Source organism: Kryptolebias marmoratus, linkage group LG8 (genome assembly GCF_001649575.2).
Source record: "Kryptolebias marmoratus isolate JLee-2015 linkage group LG8, ASM164957v2, whole genome shotgun sequence".
In the NCBI taxonomy this organism is placed as follows: Eukaryota; Metazoa; Chordata; class Actinopteri; order Cyprinodontiformes; family Rivulidae; genus Kryptolebias; species Kryptolebias marmoratus.
In genome coordinates, this window is record NC_051437.1 from 9,482,747 (window position 1) to 9,507,363 (window position 24,617).

General features: G+C 43.0%; 1 protein-coding gene across 1 annotated transcript; it reads left to right on the plus strand.

Moving 5' to 3' along the window:
- Positions 1-48: 48 nt before the first annotated feature.
- On the plus strand, positions 49-24,617 carry dvl1a (dishevelled segment polarity protein 1a). Its single transcript, XM_017409629.3, has 15 exons — positions 49-490; positions 7,224-7,293; positions 9,845-9,966; positions 12,380-12,498; positions 15,660-15,798; positions 17,824-17,917; positions 18,066-18,135; positions 18,241-18,380; positions 18,891-18,967; positions 19,709-19,776; positions 19,961-20,038; positions 20,135-20,269; positions 20,557-20,724; positions 20,820-21,035; positions 22,807-24,617. Exons 1-15 carry the CDS (start codon positions 321-323, stop codon positions 23,322-23,324), a joined length of 2,184 nt encoding a protein of 727 aa, XP_017265118.1. The 5' UTR covers positions 49-320; the 3' UTR covers positions 23,325-24,617.

A 24,617-nucleotide genomic window follows, 5' to 3' on the forward strand; every position in this document is an offset into this window, starting at 1 on the left:
GCCAACCAATTAGAAAAACAGCAATATTCCCAACTACTCCATATCTCAAGGATGTGGACTGTCCCTTCCTGTTTTAGTGCCGAGAGAGCCACCGTAGCGCCTCACACCGGAGCAGGAATACGGGCACTCGGGAGGGGATTATGTGTGGATTTTCACCGCGGAGCTGCGTTTCCTGTCGTGTTGTGTACAGGCTGAAGTATTAGGGAATGCTGTTATGTTATTATTCTCCTCCGGGTAGCTGGTAACACCGCAGGCCTGTTTGAGTGCGCTGCCAACCCTTGTTCCTTTCCTGTGTCAATGATTGTCCTCCCCTCTCTCTCATGGCGGAGACTAAAATCATATATCACATAGACGAGGAGGAGACTCCGTATCTGGTCAAACTCTCCGTTTCTCCGGAGAAAGTCACCTTAGCGGATTTTAAAAATGTCCTCAACAACCGGCCGGTCAACAGCTACAAATTCTTCTTCAAATCCATGGACCAGGATTTCGGGTAAGTGGCCTCAGTCGGTGGATATTATCATTATTATTGTTGTTATTAATTATCCGCCTCTTCGTGGGGCTTCATGTGGCAGCCGGATCCAAGCCCCGGTGTTTAGCATGGAGCCATGAAGGGGGGTTGTTACCTGTGTGTAACCTGTAGTAGGCTGTGTTTCGTGCTCCTCCTGGCACCTGCTCATTATTCCGGTCTCCTCTGAGCGCAGTGGAGGAGGAACACGAGTGTTTGAAGTGAGACCAGATCTGTCCAGAGCCCTAATGACGCAGCTCTGCATGAATTACACGGAGCCAGACCCCTGCTCCTCATTACACTGACAGGGTTTTACCCAGAAAGTGGCCGAACCCCGGCGCTCAAGTTCTCAGGTTTCATAACATTTGGTTTCCTTTCACTCTTCCCTGTCTTGGTTTTTGTTGTTGTTTTTGTAGCATGTTAGTATAAATATATATACGACTGTTTTACCAATTATGTGTCCACTCCAGCTGCTGAATTAAACCCTAAGATCACCTTTTAAAAATGTCAGCTTTTCTTTATGCATTAGTAGTGTGTCATGTCATTACAATAACATCATAAAACAGAATTTGTTTGCTTATGAGAAAATTATAAATAATGAACAATGACAGAGCATTTGTTTGCCTCCCACAGTCCTCTGTTCATTGTCATTTAACCCTATTAGGTAACCTCATTATACCCCAATTATGTTGTCAATGTGTACCCAACAAAAATAGTGCTTTTTTTTAAAATAGCAAATGACATGCATAACTACGTTTTATACAAAGCTTTTTGGCAGGATTGCACAATATATTCAAAATTGAATGAAATTGCAGTTTCAGTGTACCTAATATCAATATCGCAAAGAATTAAAAAAAAAATGGCGTGCAAAAACCCCCCAATCAGATGGAACCCCACACCTCTTAATTCCCACACAATCGTATGCTTATTTATTTATTTTCTTTCAGCTCTAGTATTAGGTGTCTGGGATGGAGTTTGAATTAAAGCTTAGCTTAAAATGTGTTTCCTGTAACTTATTTTGTTTGTTTGTTTTTTCTGGTAAATTCTACCTCAGGAAGCCCCAGGAGCTGCCTCCCGACCTCTGCTGGATGCTGTCTGTGGCAAATAGTAGAAACATTTCTTTCCTGGTTTCTATCTCATTGTGTAAATCTGTCCTGATTTGCAAGAGTAACACCAAATCTCCAGTTCTCTGGGTCAGCAGAGTTATCAGGCCTGTGCTGAAGATGACATATTCGTGTCGGTGTTCTCATTCCAGCCTGAACAGTCGAGCCCCTGTACATTAATATGTAGCAGTGTTAATAGGAGGAAATGCATGAGCAGGGAGAGTCCACAGAGCCCAGCGTAACATTTCCACTGCAATCTGACCTCATGAGGGAAAACTGGCTCTTCCTGGTTGCAGTCTAGGCCTGGTGGACCGCTTTGTCCCCCCAGCTCTGGCTTCCTGCCTGTCTTTTGCTGCAGCCTGGGCTTCTCCCTGGGCCTCAGGTGATCGACAAGCAGATTATGGAAACAAACAAAGCATATTTGCTCTCCCCACATGGAGACACGACTCCGAGTTGCCACATACACCAAACTGATCCCGCGTGTGCATCAACAAAGCATTTTAAAGTAGAACCGTGCGCCGAACAGTGTGGCCACTTTATTTTCACGTCGAGCCGTTTTACACCGATCATAAAAGCATTGCGGCGAGCATTCCCGCCTTTGAGTTAAGTGCGAATGTTCAGACACTGCGAGTGCCGTATGGCACTGGCACAATATGGAAGCAAACCCAGTCAAAGGCAAAGAGGAAAAAGCAGTGCTTTGTGGTAGCCATACTGGCTCTGCTGCATCCAGACAGACAGTATGGCTGCTGGAGAATTAGCAGCCGAGGAATAAGACTGCTGAGCAGAAAGGAGAAAACATCAAATCCCTTGCAGTTATAGTGAGTGTTTGAAATGTAAATGAGCAGTCAGAGCAGGGTCTTCTGTAGTAGACCCCCTGGTGCGCAGAAGGGGGAAAGAAAGGCGCTTTCTTAAAGGATTTTTGAACTACGTTTGTGCTGGCCGTATCAGCTCTTAAAGACATGGCCACATGAATTTGATAAACAGTTTACACCCCAAATGCCCGGGCTTACAGCAGAAAGCGTGCCATTTCGGGTCTCCGTGGAACCTCATGGAATACATGTAACCGTGAGCTGTGGCGTTTGCATCCACACAACAGGGAAGAGAAATTAAACAACAAATATTTCTTGAACAGATTTTTACACTTAAGCTGTTAATCTTCTCCCAGCAATATTCATGTGTTCATCAGTATTCATGTGACAGAACCTAACTAAGCTCGGTCTGTTGTGAAGCAACCCACTTGGCTTTTTCAGAAACTTCAAGGTGATGATACGGCATTTCGTCTGTGCCTCTGGTGGTGAGTGGGTTTGAGACCTCACTATAATTCAAGTCACAGAGACGCTGTGGAGCTGAGGAAGCAGCCAAGCTGAAGGACTGAAAGAAGCAGTCTTGTTTGTGACTCACAAAATAGGGGGCTGGCAGGGATGGGGAGGGGTGGGGGGGATCTTTCTTCTGCTGAGAAAGTGATGCTGAGCCTCTGTAGTTAGAGGACAAATTCTGCAGCTTTTTGCACAAATATGCTTCTTTATCTTCCTGACGTGTTTTTGCTACTCCAATTGTGACAGAATCGAAGGCTGTGCTGCAATTTGGTGTCACATAGCATCAACAGCATCTCGCCGACTGTGGTAATGATTATACAGAAGTTGTCATAAGGTGACAATACGAAAAAGGAGCCAAAACTGCTTAACCTTAAGACACAAGAGCGATAATACTGTGTCATTATCCACAAGCATCCTGCTGTCATTATGCTTAAAGGTACTCATTGCAAACTCTGAAATCAAACCCTGAAAAGGTTATCCTGAAGTATATCAAATGGTGCAGTGTAAAGAGTTTACTCCAGTAGTTTTCCAGATATATGGATATGCAATGAAACGTGGGTACGCACTCAATGTAAACAGAGCACCCTATCCACCCAAAACCACTTGGAAGCTTACCTGCATACTTGACTCAACAAAACTGAGTGTAAATATGCACTAATGCATTAAAACTGTTGGACTTCTCAATCCCAAATGGCTGTTCCATCAATGTCACCATTGTTCACCTGTTTTCAGTCACTTCGGCTGTTTTCATTTGTAAACAAACACACAGTTGTTGGCATTTGTTCACAAAATTTTGCTTAAAAGTTTTTAATTTAAGGACATATTAACCATCGACATGGGAAGAATATTGTGCGAATTTTGTTTCTTACTGTATTTTATTTGACCGGCCTTCATGACATCACACTGAGTACCTTTAAAGCTTTATTAAGCAGATTATTTAGGTAGACTCTAAATCAGTTTTTACTTGCTTTCTGCTACAAATGTATGCTTTCCTGTTGATAGTCTTACTAGCACCAGAGAGCGCCACCAAAGAGCTTAGACTGCTGGCTGGTGTGTTCCCCATTTCTCCTTCCTCTGGTTTTTGGTTTGAACGCATTTGTCTCTCAAAGCATAAACAAATGCGTCTAATCTACACAAATATCTCCAGGAACAGAATATTCCGCCATCATTGGGGTAAATCTTGTGTGTCATTATCCTGAGAAATCTGTTAAAACCTATTTAGGCTGTCAGCTTTAAGAAGCCAGATCTGTGGCAGGATCTCACACTAGACACCAGGCCTCAATAAACATGGTTACAGTTGGTTTCTATGTGTGCGTCCATTGTTTAGAATCTGTGCACGTTAATGGTTCAGGAGCGCAACGCAAACTGGTTTTCATATCAGATGGAAGCCGTTAAAGATGTAATCTGTTATCTGATTAAAGGTTCACTTCTGTTTGCTCTTGCAGTTTCACTCCTCACAGCAGGAGGGAGGGACGTTGCGTACCATTTCTTTCAGAAATTGCAGCATAACAGTCGCGCTGGTCATCTGTATCTCATTCCTGACTAACATTAGGAAGAACTGTTGTTTATACAGACCACTCCCACATCCTCACAAGTCACCTTACAGCTGGCCGTGCAGCTTGAGAGAGGATGCAATCACTTCCGACCCAACAAGCAGCCGGCAGAGTTGGCCCTCGCCTCCCTCCCTTTTCCTCCCCGAGGTGGAACATGCCACAGCAACAGACTCTGTGGTCGACACTTCCAGCCACAAGGCTACGTTATCTCTGTACACCACTCCCAGCAATACAGCTCCCACAGAAGCGACACACTGACAAAACCACAACTAGCTTGGCTAATTATTTCAGTAGAAGGGAAGTTTTGGCAAACAGGGAGTGGAAAAAATGAAAGCTATAAAGTCGCTGCCAAAGACACCCCTGCATAAAATCTTCTTAGGATTTCCTGCTGCTCTCAAGTTGTGCCTCTCCCTTTTTATAAACGGCGTTCAAAGCCAAGAAGCTAATGTGAGAGATCTCCACAGAAATACTTGGTAGTATCAAATCAGAAAAAAAAAAATTCCTGATGGAAAAAAAGGTGTTTGCCAGCTCATCTCCATCCTCTCTGCCAGCTCCTAACTTGGTCTATGAGACACGGGCCCAGCAGGTGTGGTGACGAACTGCAGCTGAACTGTGTCTCAGCAGGTCAAAGGGTAACTGTGAGGTATTTTTGTAGAGAGTTTACAGCCAAAGACGAGCTCACCAAGGGAGGCTTTCACACTAGATGGCTCTATTAATACACATTTCAGCTCTCTGACACCCTCTTGCAGCAGCTCTGAGGCGTTTTCTACCTACGAACGCTCATAAAACATTCACACAGGCACATCGATCTACAGTAAGGCCCAGAGTTATTCATACCCACACTCCATTTTGGTTAATAATGACGTTTCTCTATCCAGCTGTAGCTGTGGATGAATTTGTTTATGCCCTTTTGTTAAAGAGATAAAATAAAAAAACAACAATGGAAAGTGAGTTAACTTGAATCTGACAAAGAAAGAAACATTTTCTAAAATCAACTAATGAAAATGAGTCCTTGATGTGAATTTTGGCAAAATTATTTAAAAAAAAAACAAGCTAATAAAACTGGCCTTGACAAAAAGAATGGTAGTTTTAATTTAATATTTTGTTACACAATATTTTGAGGCGATCAAGAGATTTCTGTGACTTTCTCAGAGATTTCTGCATCTGTCCACAGGTATTTTGGCCCAATCCTCCTGAACAAACAGCTCCAGCTGTTTCAGGTTTGAAGGGTTCCTTCTCCAGATGTTTATGCTCCTTCCACAGATGTTCCACAGGATTTAGATCAGGGCTCAGAAGTAGTCATCTGTATAGTCCAGTGTTTGGTTCTTAGCCATTTTTGTGTGTTTTGGGCTGTTATCATGTTGAACCCATGACTTGTGACAGTTTTCTGACTCTGAGCAGCACATTTCATCCCAGAATGCCTTGATAGTCTTGAGGTTTCATTGTAGATTCAAGGCCCAGAACAGAACCGAGCCTCCTCCATGTTTCTCTGCAGGTTCTGTGTTCTTTGCTTCATTTTAGGGTCTGTGAGCTGAGGGGAGTTGTTGCCTCATCTGTCTCATCTGTCCAAAGAACATTCTCCAAGAAGCTTTGGAGCCTGTTAACATGCATTTTGACAAATTCCAGCCTCACTTTTTTATGATTTGATGTCCTTCTCTGTCGTCTTCTTTAAGTCCACTGTGGCTCAAAGAGACCGATGGTGTGATCTGACACTGATGAACTTTGACCTTGGGGTTCACCTCTAATGTCTTTGGAAGTTGTTCTGGACTCTTTGGTTACCCATCATATTATCCATGTCTTCAGTTTGTCATCAGTTTTCCTCTTGTGGACACGTCCAGGGAGGTTGTCTCCAGTCCTGTGGACCTTAAACCTCTGAATAATCTGAGCAGCTGCAGTCAGAGGAACGTCCAGCTGCTTGGAGACGGTCTTATAGTCTTTATCTTTAACGTGCTGCTCGTTAGTTTACTTTCTAAGCTCCTGAGACAACTCTGTCCTTATCTTCCTGTCCTCCATGTTCAGTGTGTTACACATCATGATACCAAACAGCACTGTGACTACTTTTCACCCTTTAAACAGGCAGGCTGACTGATTACAGGACTGAAGACACCTGTGATGCTGATTACAGGACAACTTAATTTAACATGTCCACGTGGACGAGTGAGTTTTAGTCATTTCTAGGGTACCATCCTTTTTGTCAAGGCCAGTTTGTTTTTTAACATAATTCTGTTGACCCACAGTTCAGAAGCAATGTTTAATTTTTAATTGCTGATTTTTAGTATGTCTTTCTTTTTATTACTGTTGTCAGTGACAAGTTATTTCAGGGACCTTTTGTGGGTTTTATTTCTTCAATAAAATGATTATAAACAAATTTATCTGTCTGTAACCAGGTCTCTTTCTTTAGTATTAAACATCTGTGCAGTTTGTTTTATATATTTGGCTTCTGTCCTTGTCAAATTGACTGTTCCATATAACCTTGTTGTGCATGGTGTAACTTGGCGGACAGCCTTGATGCGCAGACACCACAGATTCAGACTCGGAGTAGCATCACTACTGCTCTTTGAGCCCACTCAGCTTCAAGGGCGCAAAGTTGGCGGACAGCAACGCTGAAAGTGTAACTTTGAAGGTGTGAATGCTGCTTTGTGTGTGCCAGCAATGCAGGGAAGGAAAGCGTTTCCAGGTTTTATCACGTGTTGTCTCTGCGTCCTGCTCCGTTAGCCTGACTGCATCCGTCTCCTCTGCTCACCAGGGTCGTCAAAGAGGAGATTTCCGATGACAACGCCAAGCTGCCATGCTTCAACGGGAGGGTAGTGTCCTGGGTGAGTGAGGCAGATGGTGCTGCCCTGCTGTCCCTCTCCCCTTTCTGCTTACTGCGACGCCTCAGCTGTAACCAAAGATACGTGGAGCTCTCATAGATCATTCAGATGTAGCCATGTAACGCCTCCACAGAGGCTGCTAAAAACTTGATCTCACTGTTTGGCTGTAAACATGTGAGGGCTTCCATTAGATATTAACACTGTTATATTTACTACTGTTGCCACAGTTACCCTAATCTACTACTCTATTGAATTATACAGCTTTATGGTGTTTTGTTGTTATGGGCTGTAAACAACACTGCGAAGTCAAGTTCCCCTGTGGGAACAATAAACTGTGAAACGAAACGAGTCTGCCTGCTTTAGAGAAAGATTTACATCTTCACCGGTGTATTGTCAAACAGGACAAAACACTCAAGTTAAAGCTCTGCCTTTAAATATTGATCCAAAAACCAAAGACAGTTCATTTAGTTTGGCAGCCTGTTTCAATCTGCATGATGAGTTTGTGTCTGGGTCTTTTTTTTTTACAGCATTTTATTTTAAAGAGATGTTTTGCTTTATTGATTACTGAGGAAAAAGTCATTATTTGTTAGTCTCCCTCCATGAGGAGGTCAGAGGTCAGGATTAAGCACACAGTGCTGGTTGTGCAGTTGTCAGAGACTGTCTTATTCAATAATGAGTTGACTTGTGTTTAAATGTGATCTCACTACATCATGTCGGCGTCGAGTTAGTTTAAAGCTCTGCTGCTTCCTGACTAAACACTTAATAAATCCCCCTTTCACAATAAGAGCTTTCAGCAATTTACTGGTTTTAGAGTTTATTAAATTTGTTCTAACTTCTGTTTCATAATTATGTAGAAGCGACAGGTACTACAGTCTGCAGTGACTGACAGATCTGCTAGTTGATGACCATACTCTTTGTTTATAATGTTTTAAAAGTCAGTGGAAACTCTACCAGGCGTAGCTCTGATACATTTTATTTCTAACCGTTAAAAAAGGTGTAGCACTCAGAGCATCCATCATGTCCTGTACGAGCTATTAGCTACAATCTGAGACGATGCATATTTAAACAGGCAGTTATCCTTCCATCCATCCATCTTCAGTACCTGCCTAATCCTGGCATCTATAATGAACCTTTATTTGATTTGCTATGCATAGTTTTGTTTTAGTTTTTTTTTTTAGATTTCTCAAATTGAACATTAAATGCTTTCAATGTAAGCTTTGGATCATTTATTTTCTTGTTAAAATTATTTATTGGCAAATGTTTAAAAGATAAATATTAAAATTAAACACTAAGTATGAAAAAGCTGTAGTGGTTGAAACTTTGAGACAATTCTCAGCATTTCAGACTGATCATGGCTGACTTTTTTTTCTTTATGTCAAAGAGCTTTTAAGAGGAGTTAGTCATAATATGTTGTATGTATTTTGATCTGGTTTTTCATTTTCTTTTCCAGATATGTCGAATAGCGGCAATTTGGTGCTGGTATTTTTGCCATTTAAAAGCCCGTTTCAGGGGTGATCCTTGCAAAAATAGACTGAAGATAGACTGCTTCACGTGATAAGCTTCCTGGCTTACAATACAAGCATGACATACTTAAACCTGCTGTAAAGGCCGTTATTAAGATTAGATCTCACTGTAAACTTAGATCACACAAAACTACAAGAAATATTCAAATGTTTATCTGAACTGATTTGAGCCGACACTGCCCATAAGATGACACTTTCTGAGAGGTGAGGAACAACCTGGATCCACATCTCTTTATCATCATTTCAGTTTGTAATTACAGTCACTGGGTCTGACTGTCTGTGGCATTAAGGAAACTTCTGAAGTAAAATATTCCAACAAATTTTGCACACTCAATTTGTTTGGAAAGAAGATGGCTAAGATGAACCACCATTAAGAGACTCAAATATAGAGATGAATTAGTTCAGTGCAAATAATATGTTTCTATAACAAAATAATACATTTCTAAAACATTTCTCTTCAAGACTGAAGAGTCGGGAACCAGACAGAAGTCGGACAGCATTCAGCGAGAACAAAGGCTTACGATTATTTCAGAAATATTAGTATTCTTTAAAAGGAACACAAAATGTGCTTCCCACATAAATTTTGTGTCACCAAAGTGGCACCTGCAAATCCTAAAGCTTGCATTAGAATAATCACAGTCCATACAGCTGTTAGTCTGTGTTTGGGTTTCTGCTTTAACTTTTATTATTCAGGCTCAGATGAAAGGATGGATTATTGTGAATCTTACTTTGTATGGACACTCTGCTTAGTAAAAGCAAATGTGTTTAAGTTTCTGTGTAGTTTACACTGCATCTCTAGTTCTTTGCCCTCAGTAGGCTTAGTTGCAGTCTGTCATTTTAAAGCCTTTTTTGTGTTTACTTGTACCCATGAACTGTGAGCCTTTGTGGCGCTAGCTTCAGTGTTTGTAGTTGTTGTTTTTTTTAGCTCTGGTTGCATGTGGAACATATTGTATTAATAACATATTTCGATTTTTTGGTGTTTTTTCTTAAAGCTTGATTATTATTTTTTTGTTTATACCACTTTTTCTCAGTTGGTCCTGGCAGAGAGTGCACACTCCGATGGAGGGTCTCAGTGCACGGAGAGCCATCCGGAGCTTCCCCCTCCCCTCGAAAGAACGGGGGGCATCGGAGACTCGCGACCCCCCTCCTTCCAGTAAGTAGGGCTGTTTGCTTGCTTGTCGTATTTGCACAGCAACACACAGACATGTCGGCAGATGTTCTCAAGTTCACAGTCCGGTTCACTCGGTTAAGCTTTTTTCTTCCTAGTTTTCCACAGAAGGCCATATGTGCTAATTAAAATGTGGATAGTTCAGCAGTGAAAGTCATCATCATTATCAGCTCGTAAGGGAAGTGTAGGTGACTGATAGGTGTGAATATACAGCACGAAGCGTGCGCTGAAGCATTAATCTTGGACCATGGAAGGGTGTGAGAATTTCTCCCACTTGTTTGTCTGCTCCCTCCCACCCACACGCCCATGAATTGAGGCGTTAGTCCACCCATCTATGTAAACACGATGCGCATGCAGCCAGTGCTGCTGATTCTTGAAATAGCCTTTGCTGCATGAACATCTTCAGGCAAATACTTGCACTCAGTGAGGCCCATTGTGTTCACTCACTCAGAGCATTCATCCATACCGAGCTAATAAAGGCATGCCGGACCCAAAAACACATTGGTGCTTCAAAGGTCAGAAATGGAGATTTTCTTCACAGCTTCCCTCAGATCAGACTTTGACTTAAAACCGGCAGATTATAAAATATCACTGCTCTTGCCAGGGAGAAGCCCCTCGCTAAATTTAGTAGGCAGGGCAGAAGAGGCTAAAGCTGTTGCCACTGCAGCGTGAGAGCAAAATGACCGAGGCTCTATATTGAGAGCAGGCAATCTGTCATGTCTCCGTGTATCTCTTTATCCAAGGTTTGACATGTCGCCTCTCTCTTGCCCTCTATGGACTGCTCCCTGCTGTTTGGCTGTCAGGCCTCATGATGATTTTATTGTTCCCAACCAGTTTCCACTACCGCCCCCTTGTGGAGCAAACCTGCTACGACCCTTTTTTGCAACGCCTCATTTCACTCCACCCCCCCTTCTGTGTTCTCCTTTCTCTTTCTTTCTTTGAGTGAGACCGGCGGGCCTTTCTCTCGGAGAAACAGCGTGGCGATTTGCCTGTCGCAAACCTCCCCTCCATCTGAAATGAATCCAGTCCTCCACTTCGCACTGAAAGTAGCTGGAATATTATTACCACTTCATTTTCTCTTTGTGCTTTATTCATGCATTTCATGTGTTTGTCCGCATGAATAGCCATATTTGAAGAATAGGTGTTTCGAGCTGAGAATGGACACAACTGATGTGCCTCTGCCTGGTAATCCGGATTAAAGCACGCATCTCTATTTCCCACGAGAGTGGGAGCGCCTATTGGCAGCAGTCGGGAAAGAGATGGTGGGGGGATTATTGAAAGGGGGTGGCATTTGTTCACAGCTGCAGCCTTGCCTCTTAGATAATCTCCTCCCAGTTCCCCGCTGACAGCTTCGACCATCGCATCACAGCTTGATCAGAAATGCATCCAAGGACTCCAAAGAGGGTTTCTTTAGTCATATTTGCATACACGCGCTGACCTGCAGCCAGGTGCAGCCATTAGTCTCGTGTAGCAGAAGCGTGTAAGCATGCCCCATTGAGCATTTTCTCCCGCTGAGCGAACACAGTCGACACAGCATCCTTGTCTGGTCTGTAATATATTTAATTTGCAATGATTCTCCACACAGTGCCACTGAGGTATGAGGAGAGCATTGTTTCTGAACACGGCCGGATAATGCTGGGCCACACGATTGTGCCTCGAACATGAATCTATTTGAGCGTAGACGCGTGAATTCTGCTGTGATTTTCCATGCAGGTGGAAGGTACACGTGTTGCTCACTTGCCAAAGTGTGTGACAGACTGACAAGGTGGAGAAGAGTTCTCACCAGCTTCAGGTTTCCTTCGAGCCCGGTGGCGGTGTAAGTCCCTTAACCCCTGGTGCCTGAGGCCAGCGCGTTTCCAGCCCTTCTGATAGAATATCAGTCTGCCGGCTGCCGCCCCCTTCCACAGTCCCCCACACGCGACCTCAAATACCCAGGCCAGCTTAATGCTTAGCCCACACCTGATCTACCACTTCTCACTTTTTATGCACTCTGTCACTCTCCCCTCTCCGTCTTTCTCCTAATCACGCTCCAGGCACCATCTGGGCTTTCAATAGGTCTCATTAATGCCAGTATTGTCCAGAACAGCTCCCTTTCAGGCTATCTGGTCATTAATGACACTTAGTGGAAAACACATCACATACCACGGAACAATGTAACTGCTATTTTAGCCAGAGGGACTGAATTTGAAACAGAGTCATGATAAAAGTTGCATATTTCCCTAAGGCTGAATGACAGTCAAACAGATATTGTGACAGAGAGAAGAATACTGTAGCTGGAGTCTGTTCAGGAGTGTTGGCTGGCTGCAGAATTAGTTTGTAGCACTCTGTGTGGCAGAGACGGAGTGTGTCGGGCACATCGTCCAAAATCTGACTGAAGTTTTCTCACTGTTTGTTGCAGTGCCAATGCAGTGAGCAGCCGCGACGGCCTGGACACGGAGACGGGGACGGAGTCTCTCCTGAGCCACCGCAGGGAGAGAGAAAGAGAGCGCGCACGCAGGAGAGCTCGAGAAACCGAGCGTGAGTATTATCAGCCAGGAGCAGATGGAGTCCAAAAAAAAAATCCAATTATCTTGTCATTTTGGAGTTTATTACATTTCAGTACTTCTTCATTTAACTCATACTCATTTAATAAAAAAAAGCATGGATTCCAGACATGAACGTGTAAAAAAAGAAAAAAAGAAAAAAAAAAAGCGTCCCATCAGGATGGAGTGGTTCATGTTGAACTTTAACTACGGCATACTGAGAAACATATCCAGATTCTCAAAAGAAGGAAAATAAGAAGTGATTAAATTCACCCAGTGTCAAATTTCTGGAACTCTTACCCAATAATCCTCTTCCTTTCTGTCAGTGTGTGTGTGTGTGGCTCAGGTTTGCAAACTCATGGTGTTTTCCTCCTGCTAGTCACACTTCAGCCTTACACGATGATTAACATCCTGTCAGAGAACAGTTGACTTTTATGAAATGTCAAAGTCAGTCTGTTCCAGTTTATGCCCTGTAAACTAAGCCATTGTGATACCAAGAAAAGAAACTGAAACACTCTGACTGAAAGAACTGTTTCTGCAAAATTTCATTGTTTTTTGAGGCAGAAAGTAGAATAAACAAACCGATTCTCGCTGTTGTTATTTACGGCGACTCACCCGGTTCTAACCCTCCCTCCGTGTCTGTTCCTCCTGTCCTCTCTGCACAGCGAGCCTGTCTCTTTGCATCCTGCACTCCAGGCTCATTAACCAAGTACTCATTAATTTATGAGGTGCAATTAGTACCACAGAGCTCAGCGTCAGCTTGGGGTTGCAGGAAGGGATCTAACTTGCTCATATCCAGTCATTTAAACAAGAATTCCCTCTTTGCTGCTTCTCATGAAGATGTTCTTGGCTTGGCAACAGATATACACCAGTTTAAAGAGCTGTTGAGTTCTTTTTTTTTTATGTACCACAAATTTAGTTTCCTGACCTCATCAGAAAATTGAGAATTACTTCAGGATCCCATCATAAACCTCTCTCGCACAAAACCCAGTTTCTCTTTCTGTCTGCTGGCCTGCTCGTTTGTTGGAGCTAATTAAGTGAAACCACCAGGGGAGCTGGGAAGGCCCCCTAAGGCCCATCAGCAGCTCTGTGGCTCATAAATCTGCCGAGCCAGGCCCGGTGAAATGTAATTCAATTTGGCTCTGTCTGGAGGTCTGATGTGCAGCGATATGAAGAAGAAGGCGTCTTTAGCCCCGCCTCAGTGCCTCTGTGTCTCGCTCCCTGCAGCAGCATCATCAGCAGCAGGAATTTCCCTGACACCTTAGACGCTTGCTGCAGGTGATCGGTGCTCCGTGTGAGAACGCCTGCCCTCGAAAAGTGACGGCTTGAAGTGTACATCTCCCGTACTTGTATCCTTTCTTACTTTCTATCTGTGCCGTAGGATTTAAAAACGACTAATGCAGCAGTGTGAACGGTATAGAAGGATGAACAGGTGTCTCTCCCAAAAGGCAACATGGGATTATGAGAAAAAAAATGTTTCAGACCCACCACATGCTCTGCGTCTTAAACTTTTAATACATAGTAGCAGAGAGCACGCAGATCCTACAGGAAAAAAAAGTACTGCTGTTACATGACATTTAATTTTGTTCAGTGCTGCCAGTATTTAGGTCAAAGAAGACACAGCTAAGCCAAAGCACTTATGCTTGTAATAAAGTATTAACACAAAACAGAAAAAAAACCAGCAGATTGAGCCATCTTTGTTATCATAGCCATTTTTGAATTATTTTTAACATCAGAGTGCTAAAATCCTTTTTGTGTTTAATAACCTGGTGTTGTTTTCACCTGAGGAAGTGAGGGGAAAGGCCAGGACATCATCTAAAATCCTACATTATCTTTCCGATCGTCTGATTGGTCGGGGGCAGATTAGTGTCAGTCTGCTGTATAGCTGCGTGCCTTGGGGGGGATGAAGGGAGGAGGCAATACTTTCTCCTCACTCTTAGATCACTTTGTCACTTTGGGATGGAGGTAAACCGTCGACTGTGGTGAGGACTGGTGTCGTTCAGTCATCGTATTATGGTATTTGACATTTAGGTCGGTTTTGTCATAAAGGAGATTTCATTTTGTGGTTAGTTCACTGCAGGTGTATTGTCTGTCATTTATTATGCATTGGAGACGTTTAGTTTTGCATTATCGAGAGTTTTCAGTTGCTGTGTGAAGTTTGTTGTTAAAGAATTACTGTTCGTAGTGTTTTACATTTACATTTATCCATATATTTCCATATTTGTAGATTGTAGTTAACAAACTTCACGCCAGTTAATAACCCAGAATGTCGAAGATCATGATTTAAAGTAAAATGTTTTACATGTTCGGCCAGTAAGTATCTTTGCTCTCTTTTTGTTTTACTTGCCTCTCCAGAGTACTTTATGCTTGTTCTCCATTATTGTCACTGTCTTTATTATAGATGAGCTGTGCAGGCTGTGAGCAGCCAGCTGGTGGGCTGAGGCAGTCTGAAGCTCAGACTGGCTTTTAGAGCGCGGCTGGCACAGACGGAGCAGAGTACAAAGACACAGATTTTCAGTCTGGCTCGGTGAACCTGCACACTTGCTTTTTTATTTCATTTTGTTTTTGTTTTCTCTGGCGAGAGTCATCAGAGCGTGGGAGGAAATATGTCTGTGTGAATCCTGACCGTGGATGTCGAAGCCCCTCGGCTGACTGGGTGTTTATGTGCAGTAGCTCAGCTTTCATAAGAACACCATCTGGGTGGAGCGAGCGATGGAATCCCCTGCGTTACTGGAATGTTTTGCTTGCTCAAGGCAAACACATTGGCGGCCACGCCCTTTTCGCCTAACGAGACCTTTCCAACAAATCCGCTGTTACCCTGAGACCGCACCACCTCACCTGCAGTGTACGTATGGGGATGTGCAGGGTGGTCAGACTCCACCTGGAGTTGGGATAGACAAATTTCTGCTTTTACTTATAATCATGTTTGCACAATTAGTTAATTTTTTATTCTACATAGATGAAACCACATCATTCAGTTGTAGCGTAAAAACAGTAACACTGCACTCGTAGTTGTCCTAGTTTTTATTGTCAGATCTTGCTGTTGCTCCCGCTGCGGTTCTTCACTTCTCACTAACTTCGACTCGTTCTGATGCGATCCCACGATGAGCGCCGCAACTGACTCACTGCTCCCCGGCTCTTTCTCTCTCTCTGCAGTCCCCCGCATCAACGGTCACTCTAAATCAGAGCGCACCGCGAGGGATTCGGCCATGGGTTACGACAGTGCATCGGTAATGAGCAGCGAGCTGGAGTCCAGCTCATTTGTTGACAGCGAGGAAGACGAGGATGCCAGCAGGTAACACGCTGCCTCACATCTAAATGTGCTTCAGTGGTCTTCAAACATTCAGATTGGATCAATTCTTAAAAGCCACAAAAACTGAAATGAGTCATTAGAGTCATTACACTGACACACATGAAATCCTTTTGCTACTTTTAGAATTTAAACCAAGACTTTATATAATTTAGGGTTTATTAGCATTAATTGACATCAACATTGACCTTCATTTTTATTCTTCACAGGGAAATTGTGAACATACGTATATCTCCATGAAAGTATATACAGTATAATTCCCCAAACTTGTAAAATCCTGTGTATATAACACACACACGGCTGAATTTATTTAGAATTAAAGACTTGGCAACCCTTGAAGGAATTTCTAAATATGACTAAGATCATATTTTGTTAAAATGGATGAAAATGTAGTAATTTTGGTCAAACCTTGAAAATAACTTTATGCGCAATCTCAGGCGATACAGTGACACATTGCACTCCGTGCTGTGACCCTCAGCTTGTATCATGTCACATTTTAGCTCAATGTCTGTCAAACCGACTTGAGTCATAGGTTTTTTATTAAGGTCAGTTAGCTGTGCGGTGATCTTTTGTTAACTTTAAAAGTTAATCAGTTGTAGATGTACATCCATTAAAATCCGTCCACTGACTGGTGACATATTATTATTTTGACATTAACACGATTCAGAGCTGTTTGAGTTGCTTTTTTTGTTGCTTTATCTCTCAATAAGCCTAATTACCTAACAGACACAATATAAGAGAAATAAAGGTGCATAAAATGATCAGTGACTTCAGAGTTCAGTGTCGGAGCAGACTGAAGATTTTCCCCTGTAAAAATCCACCTCAGTGAAACAGTCCTCTGACAGCTATCAGCTGTTTTACAGCTTCACTGTGAACGTAACATCACAGCTCCGTTTAATTAGGTGAGTATAATGTGACAATATGCTGTTGTTCTGTGACTGACAGCGCATTATAGCTTACAGGGACCACAGCTGCCATCCAGCAGCTCTAAAACAATTAAAACAAACATTAAACCAGATAAACTCACCAATACAACATCCTGTAATCTGCTTTGATTGATCAAATCCTGACAAAACAGACCTTTTTATGAAGAAAGATTTGCTGAAAAACAAAAATTAAAAAAATCTGTATCTTCAGAATATTCCCAAGGATAGCTGTTTAATTATCATCAGTAAGTCAGCAGCTGAGCTGACTTTTTTTCTGATCAGACTACCAAACATACACAAGAGAGCAAGGTGGTTTGTGTGAAAACGTTTTCAATGCGCATTGAGGGAGTTCAGACCCTTTATTTAGAGCTATTTAATCACAATTGTATAAGTAAAAACCATTTTAAACAACAGGTCTGAACAACCTTTAAGTAACTGGGCCAAAAAAGGGTTAAATGTAGCATGGAATCAATTTCCACCACAATACTTCCTTGTTAATTAGCACATCTTACGGATTCAAAACCTCCCAGGGAAGGCCATCTTGTCTCTCCTCTTTCCTCCAACACTTCCCGTCTTTAGCAGATTTAACTGTTTTGACTTGTATGATGAAACACACAGACACACACACACACATACACACACACACACACACACCAGTCAATAAAACCAATAATTAGCATGCAACACGTTCTAATGTATATATAGATTTCCTATAACTACTGCATTTAAGAGTTAGTACATAACATGAAACTGGACAAAAAGCAATGAATAATTTTCTTTCAGTACCAAAACCTCATACGACAACATGCCAGTTGTTTTTGTTCGTTGTATTTAAAAACCACACACTCACTGTGGTGCAAGTATTTTTCTGTGGGCTGTGAACCTTAAGACAAATAGAAATTTTACACAGTTTAAAGGACATTCTCCTAATGTTTCCACCCAAAATGTCAGATAATTTCATTTCATTTCACTCTGTATATTTAAGCAACAGAATAGCCACAACCCTCTATTTTTAACTGGATGTCCCATTTTTCTCTCTTTTCTTTTTGTGACCATTAATTGCTCCTCTTCTCTTGCGCTCCAGGCTCAGTAGTTCCACAGAACAGAGCTCTTCTTCCCAGCTGATGCGCAGACACAAGCGGCGCAGACGGAGGCACAAAGTGGCCAAGATAGACCGGGTACGCACTTCTAAGGCCCATCTCTGCCTCTGCTCAAATGAGCACGGACGCCGAGTGTCGGAAACAGATGAGAGAGTTAATTGATATAGACCTAATGCCACTTTTCATTCACAATGCACTCACTGGAAACCTCTTCCTGCCTTTTCAGTCTTCATCCTTCAGCAGTATCACAGACTCCACCATGAGCCTGAACATCATCACCGTCACACTCAACATGGGTACGTGTAATACGCACTTTCATTTTCACCAAGGAGAGAGGTCTTTTATCGTAATCTCTTTCACATCAGCATCGACTTTCACCATCTTTTCTTTGTTCCTGGCAGAGAAGTACAACTTTCTGGGTATCAGTATTGTGGGTCAGAGTAACGATCGGGGAGACGGTGGTATTTACATCGGCTCCATCATGAAGGGAGGCGCTGTGGCTGCGGATGGCAGAATAGAACCTGGAGACATGCTTCTGCAGGTGACCCTCCTGTTTTACCACCGATTGTAAAATTGTGATGAATATCAGCAGTTTTGGTGGAGTAAGTCATCTGCTGGCAGAGTTTCACAGCGTCATACTGACAAGTAAAGAGAACAGTTAGCTGTCTGTGGTTTTGTGGCCCATTAGTAACCACATTAGGATAGTCACTTCCTTTACTAGACTGTAGGTTTTCCTTCCTGTTTTTGCATCTTTTGATCTTTGTACGTTGAAACTTTGCTCTTACACATGCACCACTATGAAACACAGACTGATTTCTGTTATTACTTCCTTCTTACTCTATATGTGTATCGGCAAGCAAAGAGCTTAGGATTTGCAGGAATTATGAAGGCCTAAGAGCTCTACAGAGATTATTGTATGCAGAGTATAACTGCATGCAGAATTATCCAGAGCTCCATGCATAATATTTTATTTCCAAAACCCTAAAGGTGTGTGCTAAGTTATGTAATTTGAGTTGTTTTGTTTTTGTTGTTGTGGTTGTGTTTGAACCAGGTGAACGACGTGAACTTTGAGAACATGAGCAACGACGACGCTGTGAGAATCCTAAGAGAGATTGTTTCCAAACCTGGGTAAGAACATTAAGCTCACTCAGAACAGTTACTGATTTCATTCGCTGTTGTGAAAGATGATCACAATCTGTGTGTAGGCCACGGTTTGTCCGATGTGATGTTACACCTTAAACTAAAGCATTCATGCAGCAGTGTGGTTTATTTGTCAGGTGGTTTACAGAATTAGAAGAATCATATTGCGAAAGATAGTGAGTCCTCTCATTACACCACGCTTGTTGTTAGATTTGTTGCTGTTTTTTCCAACTAACAAATTTTTCTGGACAGAAATAAATCATTTAAGCTGGTGGGCCATTAGGGTTTACAGACGAATACCACTAAACAACATAATTACTGCCAAGTCAGTGATGCAAAAATGACAGTAGTGTAAAGGTTTAAATAAATGCGATCACATGAATCACAATATTCATTTTAAGACTAGAGTTGTTTAAGACAGCTGCATGCTGGTCTTTGTCCTGCTCAAACTAGCCTTTAGCTCTTCAATCCAGTCAGAATGAAACTTTTTCTCTAAACTGAGGTCGTTCAAAAACCTATCTATAACAGGTAAGATATTTATAACCTTTCCACAGGACCCCACTTAAAAAGATCTGAACTGTCCCTTCAAACAGTCAAAATCTAAAACATTTCACTCATTTATTGGGTGTAGTACAAATGGGAAAATTAAGTAGTAGACAGCCATGACCTGTTGAAACGATGGATATTAGTTCTAATAAAAATATTTACTTGTTTTTCTGTTCTCTTCAGTCCAATTAGTCTTACTGTTGCCAAATGTTGGGATCCATCTCCACGGAGTTACTTCACCATCCCTCGGGGTAAGAAACACTCTGGGGTTAAATCATTTTCTGCAGGTAGTAAATTTTACGAAGCAAATGATGTCGTTATCCAGATGTTTTTTTCAGTGGTGATGCTACTTGTACCTTTGACCAAGTTTGAGCTGAATAATCTTTATTTGTTGTAACTGTTTTTGAAATTTCCCTGTTTGTTTCATTTGTTTAGCTGAGCCTGTGAGACCCATCGACCCTGCAGCGTGGATTTCACACACCACAGCCCTAACAGGACCTTACCCACACTATGGTAAAGGCACGCAGCGACCTCCCTTAAATTATTAAAATTGAATGTAAAAAAAGCAAACTCCATTCTAATTTTCTTCTTCTTCTTTCTTCATCTCAGAATTTGACGACTTACCTCTGTCTGCAAGTAAAACAGACATGGCAACCATCGTCAAGGTGATGCAGCTGCCTGACTCTGGCCTCGAGATACGAGACAGGATGTGGTTGAAGATCACGATCGCCAATGCAGTCATCGGTGAGGAAAAGGCTGAGCAAAGCCAACCTTTATTTAGAAACACGTTCAAGGTTTTAAAAGCAGTTTCTTGTAAGTTGTGCAGGTAGGTTTGAGGCATACCCAGGCTGATCTTGGTGCGGTTTGTGAGGCGTAAAGATTTTACCGTAATTCTTTCAACTAAACCAGCTTTACTCATTGCACATAGTTCTTGTTGTAGTCACTGTGTGTTTCTTGCGTGTCAGCAGTATTGTTAGCACCTGTGTGACAGCACGTGTATGTGCGTGTATGTGCGTTTGCTGCTTCCTCAGGTGCCGATGTCGTCGACTGGCTTTACTCCAGAGTGGAGGGATTCAAGGATCGACGAGATGCAAGAAAGTATGCGAGCAGTTTGCTGAAACATGGCTACCTGAGACACACTGTCAACAAAATCACCTTCTCTGAACAGTGCTACTATACGTTTGGGGACCTCTGCCAAAGTACAGCCCGTCTTAGTTTCTTCTTAGATCAGTAATTCAACCTCTGACTTTTTGCAGAAGGGTTACGCTAAATAATCCTTTTATTTCTTTTGAAGATATGGCGTCACTCAATTTAAATGAGGGATCCAGCGGCGGAGGATCTGAACAGGACACTTTGGCACCTCTACCTCCTACCAACAACCCCTGGCCTCTGGGCGGGCAGCCATTCCCCTACCCTCCTTTTCCCTCCGCGCCCCCCAGCTTTCCACCAGGATACTCAGACCCGTGCCACAGTTTCCACAGCGGGAGCGCCGGCAGCCAGCACAGCGAGGGTGAGCACTAAGAAGGTGCAGGACGAGCCTCAGAGTCAACCCATCATTAATTACCATAATCCAGCTCAACATGCAAGAAGCCATTAAACCATTTCTGTCATATGACATGAGTATGAACAGCTGTCTGACTAATCTTAGCTCCTCCGGCGCTCTGGGCAGCTGCCTTCTCCATAGTTACGTTTGTGTTTTCTAAAACATGTCCGTTCATTGTCAAGGTCAATCATGAGCATCTTGAGTCATGCAGCGGACGGCTCTGCAGTACTGGGTGTGGAAACACACAAAAAGAGACCCGATCAAGCTTGTGATTGGAATTCACCACTCCTCTCTGTCAGTTATTAAATGATGGCTTGTTTTCATTTCAAATCAAAATGTAATCGATGGTGCTGCATGATTTTGAAGGAGTGGACAAACTGAGGGAGATGGGGGGATTGTCGTAATATTTTAATATATTTTAATGTAGCAAAATAATGCAGATGCATCACCTAAATTATCTTTGCTCTGAGGGATACATCCAAACATGATCATATTTTGCTTTCATTCATTGTTTTTGTTGATTTTTATTTATTTATTTATTTATTTTTTTAAATAACAGACAGCCAAAAATAATTAAAAATAAATAAATCTAATGTTCAGTTTGCTTTGGTCCTTTTAAACAGAGCACGTCTTAACGAGTTCAGCTCCTGCATGTGCGCGTTTTTCGCAGCAGTTTATGCACAGCCGTTTTATAACTATTTTATAGCTGGATGAAAGAGGAAAAAGAAAAAAGCTTTATTGGTTTGGAGCAGATTTCGTCGAGTCTGCTAGTTAGTTTGGGGGACTCGTGGGCTGGGAGGTGTGTGTAATTCTGTTGTTCCCTCTGTTTCTGCTGGGCAACGGTAGACTGAAGGAGGAGGTAGTCCCAGGACACTGGGGGAACCGGTAAGCCTGCTAACCCCCTCTCCTCCGCTGCTGCTCTGTTTTCACTCACCGTTCAGTCTTTCTTCTGTCCCTCCTTTCTTCCTCCTGTGCTCAGCATCCTCCACCTATCACACAGCAGTTTTAAGGTTGTTTTTTTTTTGGTTGTTGTTGATTTTTCTCCCTCTGCCAGTCTCATGGTTTTTTTCCGTCCATGTGTAATCTGTGTGTGACTCTCCTGACAGTTGATTCTCCCTCGCTGCACCTCTGGGCATGCGTTTGTTCTGTGCTGGGAGGTGCATGATGCAGGATGATCACTCTGAGGCTTGTGCTGATTGGAGCCGGGGGCGGGGAGGGGGACGATCATGCACCACTTTACCCCAGTACTGTTGGGCTCATTGCAGAAGTGGACTATTTGTGGTACATCTGCATCAGTGTGTCCTATCAGCATTGAAACATGACGCTAAAAGCATCTCTCTAAAATTTAAACTGATGAGTAATAACTTACTGATGCTGGTGTATCATGTTTATTCTCTGTGAATGATTCATTGTTTGTAAAAACATCAGATAAAACTTATGATTTTAGTCCCTTTTGGGTGAAACCTTTAAGATAATCATGTTTGCCCTTGACTCTTGCTAGACTGGTCACATCTTAAACAAAGTGCAAAAATGTATTTAATCCATGCATTATGCTGTGTAATGCACCAAGCATTTACACAGAGATCTCATGTGACATTAAGTGGCTGTTCAGTTCACAGTGACTCCATGAAGCTGTTGTTTAATGTGTGACCTTTTTGTTTCTTAAGCAGTCAGTTGCATTAGCTGCTCCTGAGTCACGTGTATCTGCTAAAATGTCCTTTTTCCCCCTTTTCAACAGGAAGCCGAAGCAGTGGATCCAACCCCAGCGTGGGCAAAGACAGGCGCTCCCCGCAGGAGAAGTGTCAGAGGACGATGTGCAGCGAGTCAGAGCCGGGCGTCCGCGGAGGGAGGCGCTGCGACAGGTCCGCCAGCCAGATGAGCCATCACAGCCACGCCGTCTCCAGCCACAGCCACGCCAGGTCGAGCCTCAGTCACAGCCACTCGCACAGGAGCCACTCTTTCTCTCAGAACAACCACCCACCCTTCACCTACAGCCACGCCCCCTTCGCCCAGCCGGGCCCAGGCTCCTGCGCACAGAGCGAGCGGAGCCACGCCTCCTCCTACGGCCCCCCAGGCCTGCCTCCCCCTTATTGTTTGGCTCATCTGGCCCCAAAAACCTCGGTCAGCAGCAGCACGCCGCCCGGAGCCCCCCCTGGGAGAGAGTTGGCGGCCGTTCCTCCCGAGCTCACCGCCAGCCGCCAGTCGTTCCAGCACGCTATGGGTAATCCCTGCGAGTTCTTCGTGGACATCATGTGACAGGACAGTGCCTTTAAAACACAGCGAGCACAAAACCTCCCTCTCTTCTTCAGTCTTTTCAGCAGAATGTAGATGCTACCTGCCCCCTCCCCCCCTGCTCTCTGATGCCCACAGGAAGGAATACATGCTGCGTTAGCACAAAGGATGGAGTCTCACTCAGAAGCACAGGTGCTCTGCTGAACAAAACTGTTGTTTTTATTTTTACTGACATGTACAGTTTGTGAAACGTGAGTGATATTCAGTGAGGTGACGTCTTTAAAGCTGCCATGCAGACATTCTCCGGAGGGTTTACTCCGTTTAGGATATTTTCTGTTCTGCGAGACCTTTAACGTGGCTGGGACTGGATCTCAATCCCCCAGACCCGGACCGACAACGCTGGCCCAGACCTCCTGTCTCATACTTCGTCTGTGCGTACTCTAAAACTCCGGGCCCGTTTCTCTTGCCAGCAGCTTGTTTGAGCTCTCACTTGCCAACATCTTTTCAGCTTCATAGGGAAGGATTTTAACCCGGCCATTAACAAAAGGAAAAAGGCTGCATAGTGCATGACTGTCTCAACTGCTTTAACTGAATTTTATGAATTCATTTTGTTTAAAGTATTAAGCTTATCGAGGGGAGGAGGTTACCTCGTAACAATGTTCTAAAAGATGAATCCATACACTGGATGATTTTGTGATGTTATTTATGTGCTCATGTTGCATTGACGGTGTCATCGTGTGTCTACTGCGGCTCCCTGACAGACAATCAGACATCACGCTTTGTGAGTCAGCGGCCAGTTTCCACTGTCTTAGCTGCGCTTTGTCGAATGTATCATTAACGTATCAGCAAGCTGACTGAAATACACCCAGCTGACACCTAACACAGCTGTTAACCTCAAAGTGAGGTAAGCGTCAGCTTTGGTAGAAAAGCCAGTGTGATAAAAGCCAGAGCCTCACATCGTGTGGTGGATACTTCGTAATGTCTGAGCTGTTTATAATGCCAATCTTTTACTAATTGTCACAAGTTTCTTTGCATTTCACGTGAGTTTAAACTGACCTCAAGGGGAATCCTGACCAACAAAAGGGATGATCTCCTTGCAAAACAATGGCAAGCCCCTGTTGGATCTACCTAGAAACAAAAACAGGGAAATAACAACACAAGTTTTCTGAGCACTTTTCCATTTTGTCTCTCCCTCCCTTTTAGTATGAAACACTGTTTGCAATCAAAGCTTTCTCTTTTAATTTTGTTTCGTTACAAAAAAAAAGAATAAATTGTACATAGAAATTTATTATATATATGAATAAAAAATATATATAT

Excerpts from the sequence above, each read along its gene's own strand:
- dvl1a (XM_017409629.3), top strand. The coding sequence starts at position 321 with ATGGCGGAGACTAAAATCATATATCACATAGACGAGGAGGAGACTCCG. Across the intron at positions 12,499-15,659 it reads GAGAGCTCGAGAAACCGAGC|TCCCCCGCATCAACGGTCAC; the intron begins GTGAGTATTATC and ends CTCTCTCTGCAG. Across the intron at positions 17,918-18,065 it reads AAGTGGCCAAGATAGACCGG|TCTTCATCCTTCAGCAGTAT; the intron begins GTACGCACTTCT and ends CTGCCTTTTCAG.